At 42.3% G+C, this 11,002-nt stretch overlaps 2 protein-coding genes across 2 annotated transcripts; one reads left to right on the top strand and one right to left on the bottom strand.

The window, feature by feature from the left end:
• Positions 1–77: 77 nt before the first annotated feature.
• Positions 78–7,355, bottom strand: lsg1 (large 60S subunit nuclear export GTPase 1). Its single transcript, XM_021603571.2, has 14 exons — positions 7,009–7,355; positions 5,232–5,358; positions 5,002–5,122; positions 4,767–4,853; positions 3,284–3,370; positions 3,130–3,190; positions 2,798–2,974; positions 2,280–2,675; positions 2,054–2,155; positions 1,796–1,939; positions 1,431–1,554; positions 1,220–1,299; positions 879–1,049; positions 78–720 (listed from the first exon to the last, which is right to left on the bottom strand). The coding sequence occupies exons 1-14, from the start codon at positions 7,099–7,101 to the stop codon at positions 529–531; spliced, it is 1,962 nt and encodes a 653-aa protein (XP_021459246.2). The 5' UTR covers positions 7,102–7,355; the 3' UTR covers positions 78–528.
• Positions 7,356–8,362: 1,007 nt separating this feature from the next.
• Positions 8,363–10,378, top strand: fam43a (family with sequence similarity 43 member A). The gene has a single exon (XM_021603574.2). The coding sequence runs from the start codon at positions 8,609–8,611 to the stop codon at positions 9,641–9,643; it is 1,035 nt and encodes a 344-aa protein (XP_021459249.2). The 5' UTR covers positions 8,363–8,608; the 3' UTR covers positions 9,644–10,378.
• Positions 10,379–11,002: the final 624 nt, after the last annotated feature.

An 11,002-nucleotide genomic window follows, 5' to 3' on the forward strand; every position in this document is an offset into this window, starting at 1 on the left:
TATTCTTCTCTTTTCTACTGTAGGTATGTAAGTACAAATTTATCTGTTACTAGCGATATTCGTAAAAACATTGACATTTAAAAAAGCATTATTTTATTTTTTTTAATATACTTTTGCGGACCCCCTGCTGAATATCCCTGCTGTAAAGTACAATAGGCTGCACCTTGTAACAAACATTATTGAAAAATGACAATCTTCACTGATTGATTTCCAATGAATTTCTTCTGGTTCAGAGTAAGGCTCAATCGCAGTTGCAGAAATTCCTGGAATTGAGTTGACCCCAACTCTGCTCTGGTAATAGTGGAATGTACTGTCACTGCAATGCATGATGAGTTACACAGAATATCCTGAATTATGTTTGATATCAAAAGGCAACCTTTCCCCGTTTCTCCATATTGCAAAAGTGCAATGGAGGTTATTGTTGTTGACCAGTATCTACATACCAATATCTGTGTAATTGCATTGGAAAGTCCTTTGGGGGTTAACAATCCAAACTACCAGCGATTTCTAACAGTTTATAGATGTTCTTCAGGCATCCAGGTGCTTGGTGAGTCGGCGTACTTTCTCTTTCTTGTTCCTGTTGCCATGCTTCTTCCAGGGTTTGCCCACAGGCTGTTCTAAGCCAGGTTTCCCTTGATTTACCAGTTCACGCTGGCCTATGCTGCCTTCCTTGTAACCCATGAAAGACTGGACCCCCTTTGTGAGCGCCCGAACATTCTCCTGGAATAAAAAAACACAATGGGGTTACTATCTGAATTATCCCATTTCACTACAACCCATGGTAATAAAGTAATCTGCCTAGACTGGCTTGAGTTTGGTGTCAATTCTGCAAATGCAGCATTTGAATGTAATTTCTATGGAGTTGCCTTCTACTGTACCTGATGGAAGAAGTTCTTGTCCACAAGATTCTCATGCCTCTTGACTTTGCTCGGTTTGTTGCCTATCTTGGAGTCTTCACCGTCTGCATCTCCGGCCTGGAACTTGCTGTGCTGGGGCTGGAAGTCTGCAGCACTGATGTGGGGAGGAGGGTGGCAGTACAGCAGTTTTCCCTGGAGATGGTCAGACAGAACCAGTTAGTGGTGCTGCTCTCCCATTACTACCGACTGAATTGTAGGTAAACAGACTAAACCATATTTAGACTATTCTGCCTAATAAACCAGAGTTGTACAACAAGAGCATGTATTTGGCGGCGGGAGGAGAAGGATGAGGGTTAACTTACAATGACGTAATCCTTGAGTATGTAACGGGCTGATCTCGACTGGTCAGGTTGTCCGTGTGTTGTCATGAAGCCCCTCATGTCTGAAAGAGAACCGATCAGAACAGTGCCAATGGCTTGTTCGGACTCCATCACTATCATATGGCTAACGTTGTGCTATGTCAGTTGTTCTACACTGCGCTGTACTGAATACGGTCACGGTTTATAGTCTCACATCCATAGGCCATCAGTAGCTCCTCATAGTTGGGGATGCGGTCGGGGTCCTCGTCCTCTCGCGGGCGGATGATGTTGATGCCATAGGTGCCCTCCAGCACATCCCGAGGAATTGTCTGACACACGTGAGAAGTCTGTTAAGGCCTTAACCACACCGAACACCCAATCAAACATCTGAAAACTCCTTTACCGGTGTAAAATGTGCAGCTCTATTTTCGTCCAACTTAAAACAGATCTAACCGTGACTCATGTATTTCAGAAAGAGATTGTTCCAGTATTATCTATTGATTGGGACAATAAATATGACTCTTCTACACCCATAAGTTAACAGATGAGCGGTGTGTAGGGTTGGTAATTGAAGGATATGAGAGAGATGGCAGGCACATGGTCTCGTATCTGGTCGATGGGTAGGATCCCACAGCACATCATCTCAGCTTTAGTGGACACAAAGGAGGGCATGACCAGGCCAGGGCAGTCACACAGACACAGACCTGGCTCCACATACAGCGTCTGGAACACACACAAACACACTTGAATGCTTTGACCCCACAAGAAAATAATGTATCGTCACCAAAGGAACACATTTTAAGAGGTCCAGCAGGCTACATCAGAGCCGGTCTTTACCTGAAAGTGCTTGGTGTGCCCAGGCGTGACTGAGACGGACACCTTCTTATTTCTCAGAATGGTGTTGATGGTCGAACTTTTGCCCACATTGGGATACCCCACCTGTTCAGAGAGTATATAGGAGAATTGAGATCCCACAAACGTCACTCCAAACACAAGACCTGTTCTCCTACTGCAACATTTGAGCCTATCGATTTCCAGTGTGTGTGTATCTGTGTGTACTCACCAGCCCCACTGTGAGCTCGCCCTCTTTCAATGTTGGCCCATCGTGAGCCGCCTTAAATATGGCAAGCAGCTCATCTTTTGTCAGCAGGCGACTGGAGTTGTGGAAGGAGGAGCCGTGGGTGGAGCCATCTATACTCTCTTCGTCATCTGCCTCCTCATCCTCTGATGCCTCTTCACCCTCCGATGCCGTCTGCCAGTCTCCCTCTGCTACGCAGTCTTTAAACTGCTCCCCTTCCATATCGCTCTCCTCATCATCTTCCTCCTCGCTCTCTTCCTCATTCTTCTCCTTGTTATCCTCTACCTCCTGTCTTCGGCTCATATTGTCGTTGTCTGGCATTCCCTCACCTTCATCCTCCGCTTCGCTCTTTTCATCCTCCTGCTCCTCCACTTCCATTCCCTGTGACGAGTGAACAAAGGCAGAAGAGGAGAACCCTAGCAACTTGTCTTTCATCAGTCAAATAAAGTAACCAGGTTTAAACAGGCTAAGACCTTCCAATTAAAATGTGACTGCCTCCTCACCTTCTCCTCTGCCTCCAGCCTCTCGTTCTCCACCAGTGCGGACCAGAACACAGCGCGGAGGCCCTCTCTCTGGAAGTATCTGGCCCAGATCCTCCGCTGCTGCCGGGTCAGCAGGTCAGCCTTGTTCACCAGCAACAAGTTCACCTTGTACCGGGACACCTCTTTTACATAGCACTCCTACAGGAACCAGGAAGATCAATGGGTGAAATACCGCAATGTTTCCCCTACTATCAGTTTGGTGGGGTGGGTTCCCCCACCTGGCAATTTCATCCCACATTCAAGAAAAATTGGCCTCAATTGTTTGATGTGACAGCCTTAGGCCCTTTACTTACCAGGTCAGGGCAACGAAATAGCAATGGGTTTCTGGCATCAACAATCTGAACAACAATGTCACTGCGGAGGGAAATTCACAACATTTCCACCATCATACAAGGCATCGAACAGCTGACAATCAGTGTCACAAGACCGAGCAGCTCTGATTCCTACCTCCTCTCAATCACTCTCCAGAGCTGTCTCCAGAAATCCAAATTCCTCTCAAAAGGTGTGAGAATCATTTTCTGCTCCTCTTCAAGCCTATAAAACAAGATAAGATAAAGATCCAGGCACTGCTGACATAAAACAGTGTTAGGAATTTAAGGTAAATTAAAGGGTTATTACTAACTCATAAGACCTTCAGGTTTTTTTCTTCTTCTCCCTAACCCCCAACTTTTGGAAGTAACAGCGCTTTACCAGGTGGTTGAGAAGTCAAGAGGGTCATACTAGCAATGCCATATTAGAATGGCAATTTGCATTGCATTTTTACTCATCTCAACAATATTAAAACAATTACTTTAGGTCTGCTTCAATGGCTTTTATAGGTTGGTAAGCACAGCTAAATAAATGAAATAAGGACATTATTGTTATTTTGTATGTCCAAACTTGAATATGAAATTAAATGGAAATGAATGCGTTTTCAGGTGATGTATAGTGCGATGTCCCTTACATTTCAAATGATCCCGGTTCTTCCATATTTCCACATGTTGAGATATGATAAAGTGGTTTTTTTTAAAATTACTATTATAGAACTAACTAGTTTGTAGTCCTAAAAAACAGAAATGAGTTACCTCTGTTTCGTTCAGCCATTTCTATGGTGGAAATATTGGAGTTTTGGGATAAATACATGTTTTGGAGATCTTATACATTTTAGTCTAAGATAATAGAATCAACCTTTGTGCTTGTTTTGATTACATAAATGCTTCAAAATTCACAAAAAGTGACATTAGCTGATGAAGATTCTCATAGAACAAAACACAAGATCTCCTAAGCCTGTGTTTACCAGACTTTATTTTCGGCATTTATCCAAAAGCACTACAAAAAGACATTGATTTCCCCATAGGCTTTGGCCAATGAGCCATGGCGGAGTTAGTGCCTACAAAAATACTTCATTACTATTGCTCTCTATAGGCATTATTTTATAGACAACCTTAAGTCTGAATATTGATTAATTGTCCACGTAATGTGGTTGATCCAATTTATGTTGCCTAATAGTGTGTTGTCAACCATTCAATAATATTTTCCACACTTTTTTTTATATACAAAATTCTTACATTGTAACTATTTAATTTCATATTCTTACTCTTTAAGAACTACTAACAGGATGGTGCAGCATTAATCCCTCACCATGCCTTTTATCCCATATGTTTGGTTACCATTTTTTTGTTCTTACAGCCCTCTGAGTGAGCAAAGTTAGTGACAACACTGAACTGCAGGAAAACAAAATTATACAAATTGTGTTAGATGCAGGAAGGCTGTTGGAGTTGATCAATCAAGTTCAAGTGAAGATTTCTTTTCACGTTAACTTTTAAATCCATTCCCAAAACATGCTATAGCAGACAATTAAGAATAGGGTTAAAGGTTTAATGCAGGCACACAATCTATAACATCAAAACAATTACATCCTATTCAATTAAAGGGGGGGGGGGGTTCATACTCTGCCAGTTCTCTTCTCCACTCCAGGAAGCTGTCTCTCTCTGTCTGCTGGAGGACCTCTGGACTGGTGCCTTCATCCCAGTGAGGCCTGAAATATTACAAGAAAAATAAGGCAGTAATGGAACATCAGATGCAATGCAATATTAGCACAATTCTTACTTCTAAGACAACTAGAAAGAAGACATAAAATACATGTTGACAGTGTAATAACTTTGAAGTCTCTGGGCTTACTGCACCTTCGTGGAATTCTGAGGAGTTGTTTGTTCTCCTCGTGCAGCTTCTTCAGCTTTGCCGTCTCCTCGGCTGTCAGTAATCCTGCCCGAGCTTCAGCTGCCACAAACTTGATGTTGAGCTTTTCTGGGGAAACATTTTATCCATTAGTTGCATCCTGGGAATCCAGTCTAAAGTACTTGTAGATGACTGTTTTCAAGGATCACTTGTCACGTCAATGCAATAGAGTATTTACCTGCAACAAACTCTGTCCCGGCCATTTCAGCAGTTGCAAGGAAGTCATCCATAGAGCTCTGTTCAGTCACTGACTGCAGGTTGAGACGACCCCAGTCGTAGCCATCGTTCAGTTCACTGGTGTGGAGCTGGCAATGTGAGATCAAGTTTAGTCATCAGAAAGCTGTCTAGCTAGCTACAGCTAATAAGACAGACGGTCATTAAAACATGTACAGTGCCTTCGGAAAATATTCTGACCACATTGTTACATTACTTCCTTATTCTAAAATTGATTTAATTAAAGCAATTTGACAAAGCAAAAACAGGTTTTTAGACAGCATCAAGTCTTCTTGGGTATGACGCTACAAGCTTGGCACACCTGTATTTTGGGAGTTTCTCCCATTCTTCTCTGCAGATCCTCTCAAGCTTTGTCAGGTTGGATGGGGAGCGTTGTTACACAGCTATTTTTAGGTTTCTCCAGAGATGTTCGATCGGGTTCAAGTCCGGGCACTGGCTGGGCCATTCAAGGACATTCAGAGACTTGTCCCAAAGCCACTCCTGCGTTGTCTTGGCTGAGTGCTTAGGGTCGTTGTCCTGTTGGAAGGTGAACCCAGGTGAAGGTGAACCCAGTCTGAGGTCCTGAAAACTCTGGAAGAGGTTTTCATCAAGGATCTCTCTCTACTTTGATCTGTTCATCCTTGCTTCGTTCCTGACAAGTCTCATAGTCCCTGCCACATGATGCTGCCACCACCATGCTTCACCATAAGGATGGTACCAGATTTCCTCCAGACGTGATGCTTGCCATTCAGGCCAAAGAGTTCAATCTTGGTTTCATCAGACCAGAGAATCTTGTTTATCATGGTCTGAGAGTCCTTTAGGTACCTTTTGGCAAACTACAAGTGGGCTGTCATGTGCCATTTACTGAGGAGTGGCTTCCATCTGGCTACTCTACCATAAAGGCCTGTTTGGTGGAGTGCTGCAGAGATGGTTGTCCTTCTGGAAGGTTCTCCCATCTTCACAGAGGAACTCTGGAGTTGTCAGAGTGACCATCAGGTTCTTGGTCACCTCCCTGACCAAGGCCCTTCTCCCCAGATTTCTCAGTTTGGCCAGGTGGCCAAGTCTGGAAAGAGTCTTGGTGGATCCAAACTTCTTTGATTTAAGAATGGAGGCCACTGTGTTCTTGGGGACCTTCAATGCTCCAGAAATGTTTTGGTACCCTTCCCCAGATCTTTGCCTCGACACAATCTACAGACAATTCCTTAAACCTCATGGCTTGGTTTCTGCTCTGGCATGCACTGTCAACTGTGGGACTTGTGTGCCTTCCCGAATCATGTCCAATCAATTACATTTTCCACAGGTGGACTCAAATCAAGTTGTAGAACCAACTAAAGGATGATCATAGGAAACAGGATGCAACCGAGTTTAATTTCGAGTCTCATAGCAAAGGGTCTGAATATTTATGTAAATATTAAAGTTGTTATCTAAAAACCTGTTTTAGCTATGTCATTATGGGGTATTTTGTGGAGATTGCTGAGGATAATTTTTTATTTAATCCATTTTAGAATAAGGCTGTAACGTAACCAAATTTGGAAAAATTCAAGGGGTCTGAATACTTTCCAAAGGCAATGTAGTTCATTTAACAGGTCAGTATTCACCAAATTCTGCTTTCCTCCAATTAACGTTCCTCAGCGAAATAGTAAGGTAGAACTGGATAGAACCCTGTTATATGTCTAGCTCGCTAACTAGCTAGCTAGCTGTTGAAACATGTATCATCAACATATAGTAACAGTTAACGTTACCCAAGTATCGCCCCTCTTGTTGCCTCGGCCTGCGTTGAGTCTCTCCTTTATCAGTGATCTCCCGAGCCCCATGGCAGACTTTTTCTTACCCATTTTTTCGATTTTTGTTTAGCCTTGCTTGTTAACGTTACCACAAATCTGTTTTTGTAAAAATGTAGCCCATGTGAGAATTGTTATCCCATGAGGAAGTGAAACGGAACGTCCCAACTTCACTGCAGAATGACGAATAACTATCGAGATTAATCGCGTTTTCTCTAATGTATAATTAGACTTATTTCTGGAGATTATTGAACCTGGAGGTTATTGAATCAAACTCGCTGTGTATTTGTATAGCTTTCATTAGGATTTAATGTAATGATTTGTGCATTGACTTTTGATTTGTGGTACATTCCAAAAGATGTGTCCAACACTCAAATATGCATTGAAGGAAACATCCTTTGGCAAATTATAGTTCCGCCAAGGACAAGGTCATGTGACAGATGCTACCACCTAAATGTCGATACTAAATTGTATTCATTTCTAAATATATAACCTACTCAATATATTTATAATTATATTTCTGCAATCCATGCGCAACACAAACTAGTTCAGATAGATTTGTAAACTATATTTTTTCATAACTATAGGCCTTATATATTATATATACAGTTATTTTTTCCTTTTTGTGGGGAAAGTTTTCAGAAGATTCCACACTTTTGTTTGGGGGTGTTTCATGAAGAGACTATTATACTCTAGCCTAATTATACGTATAGCCTGCTTGTATAGCCTACTTATACGTATAGCCTAACATTCTTATTCTTAAATGTTATTTTATTTTAAACTTGTTACAGACGAATGAAAGAGGCTTGAACGCATGTTATCAGTACAGGGGGAAACTCTGTATCATTGCCAACAGATGGCAGCATAAAACAAAGGATGAGGACCAAAATAATTATTTTGGTGCATTGCCATACATTGAATAATTGACAGCAAACCAGCGTTAATTTGTATTATACGATTGATATAATGAAACTTTAGGTAGGCTATGTATAGGCTCGATTTGTATCCCTCTTGCATTTAGATTTATGTTTTTAAACGAACTAGAAACAGAAGTTATATCCGTTGTGTTTTGAGTGAATGTAGGCACAACGGAATTATTGTTGCAATTTACAGGACGGGTGTATATAAGCAGTTATCAGTTTTGTATATTAGCCTATATTTCCCAAATTCGTATGATTTCAGTTCATAAATAAACCTTTGTAAGTGCGCTCTGAGTGCCAATTTTATCCTCAAGGGAGAGCTGTTTGACTTTGGTCTCCTCCTCTATGTTCCCTGCAGCGACACTGAAATGGTTCAACCCAGTATATATCCACTGTAGACCATCCCACTCACAGCAGAACCAACCTCACAGCAATCATTAACCGCAGAATGGGATAGCGCAGTTGTCTGGTTATGGAGAAGTCTTCAGAGGATGAACACATGCATTACAGGATAACTTGACTGTTTGTTGTATTGGAGTTGCTATTATATGAAAAGGGTCAGTAAAAAGATACGATTTAGTTGCAGTAAAACGTTCGCTGTAGTTGTAGATTTTTTGCTGTTTACGTGACACGACCATATAATGCTGCCTTGGAAGAAGAACAAGTTCGACCTGATAGATGAAGATAAACAGTCGAAGCAGAAGGGTTATGCCGTGAGTTTGAACTACTCTGCGCTGACCTCCTTTGCCAAGTCTTGTCCGGAGAGTGCTTTGAACAGGGTTGGAAGCATGTTCAAGTCAAAAAGGAAAAAGGTGAAAATTACCAGCGAAGACCCCACATACACGGTCCTCTACCTGGGCAATGCCACCACCATCCAGTCGAAAGGAGAAGGCTGTACGGACGTGGCTGTGAGCAAGATTTGGGGCAAGAGCGAAATGGGCAAAAATGGCACGAAGATGAAACTGACCATCAGCTCGCAGGGAATCCGGATGGTGCATGTGGACGACAAGGCGAGGAGACCGGGACATTTGTATTTATTGCACCGGATAACCTATTGCGTTGCCGACCCAAGATTACACAAAATTTTCGCTTGGATATACAGACATGAGATGAAGCACAAGGCAGTGATGCTGCGATGCCATGCGGTGCTGGTGTCCAAGCCGGAGAAGGCAAAGGCCATGGCACTGCTTTTGTACCAGACCTCGGCAACAGCGCTTGCTGAATTTAAAAGACTCAAAAGGAGGGACGATGCAAGGCACCAGCAACAGCAGCTGATAGGGGAACAAACCATACCCCTTGTGCCTCTCAGGAAGCTTCTAAACGGACAGTGTTATTACAAACCCCCGGTGGAGCGCAGCAGGAGCGCACCCAAATTGGGCTCTATCACAGAGGACTTGATCGGAGAGGAGGAGGAGGAGAAAGCGATGCTCTTTGAGTGTGAGGACATTCTAGACACGAATGACGATTGTGTGGGCAATGGTAAACAGGAGCTGTCCCAGATTATCAGTGACCTTGGAGAGATGTGCATTGGAAACGACGTACAAACGCTAAAAGCGGACTTTAGGGTTACCCGACTCCTCTCCGGGGAGAGCACGGGCAGCGAATCGTCAATAGAAAGCAACCAGGAGCCAATTTCGGTCTCTAACGGATTCGAGGGGGGAAGATGCAGGAAATAACATAAATAAGTCTGCATTGTCCTGGAGCCAAAATTGCCTCCACAAATAATTTGCTTTTCTGTTTATTTCACGCTGTCCATTAAATGAGTGTAGGCAATGCCTGTAGTATTGCGGCTCCTCGTGAAAGGATACATGTTACAATGATTGTGGACATAATCCGCACAAAAAACACCTATTATTGAATGATATTCTGGGAAAACATGGATAGTCTACAGAAAAGGGGAGGACTGCATGCTGAGACTGAACCCCAAACTCGCAGTGCGCACCAGGACAGTGATTTCCACTCTTCAATAAGAGGGTTTGTATTAGAGCTTGTTTACCCAACCTATTTCCCTCATGGAAATGACATTCTTCTTGAACAACATTGTCCACGAATATGTAACTTTACGTTTTAAAAGCACGTTTACTTTTTGGCTCGATGGGTTAGAGTAGATGTCCCTCACTCTCCTTTCAGAACGCTTTTCTACAATTAAAAACTGTTGTTAAATTCAGTCGAGTATTACGTTTATTAGGCTATGTGTATAATATCGTTTTCTCGTAGGCCTATATGGTCTCATAAACATAATGTCATATCTTTGCTGTGCAAAAGAAAATTACCCTAATGTATTAATATGTACATCGTAAATGCATTATGTGTATACAGATATCCATTCTTTTTTAAAGGAGAACATGTGGTTTGTTTATGTGAACCTTAAAAAAAGACCAATACAAAATAAAAATGAAAGAATATGCAGGCGTTTGTATAGTTCATGCACTCATTTGGTACAATACTTCTAAGAATCCAGTATCATTTCCGTAGAGTATGTGCACCCTGTTATTTGATGCCTCAACTTTACCCCTCCAAATTTAGGTCCATGCATGCACCACTGGGTTTAGAATTGCAATGAGTTAATGGAACATATCAGCATTCACACTTTACATTTTTTGATGGCCTACTTTTTTGTATGTAGCTGATTGATAAAGATTAATTTACCAACATTACACCACCCCCCCCCCCCCCCCCCCCCCCCCATCCTTGGGAATCACACAATTTGGGGAAAATAGTTTTAGTGGAGGTTGGCATGCATGGGAGAGACATCTCATGGCCAAGTTTATTCTGGGAAAGGGAAAATACTCTCTTGTTCTAATGATTTCTAGTAAATTAGTCAACTGTCAGTTCTCTCACAGACATTTCTGCGTTGCTCAGTTTATTTTGGTGACAATGTTTCAAGAGGTAGTAGATCCATTACTTGTTGCGTCGACACCTGCAGTGAAAATCACACCGCAAACAACACCTCTATTTTCTCTCCAGCTCTGTTTTTGAAAGGTGGGCTCGCTGTATCGCAGTCACCATTGTAATTAGGGGATTTCTAGAAATGT

This window comes from Oncorhynchus mykiss, chromosome 5, assembly GCF_013265735.2.
Source record: "Oncorhynchus mykiss isolate Arlee chromosome 5, USDA_OmykA_1.1, whole genome shotgun sequence".
In the NCBI taxonomy this organism is placed as follows: Eukaryota; Metazoa; Chordata; class Actinopteri; order Salmoniformes; family Salmonidae; genus Oncorhynchus; species Oncorhynchus mykiss.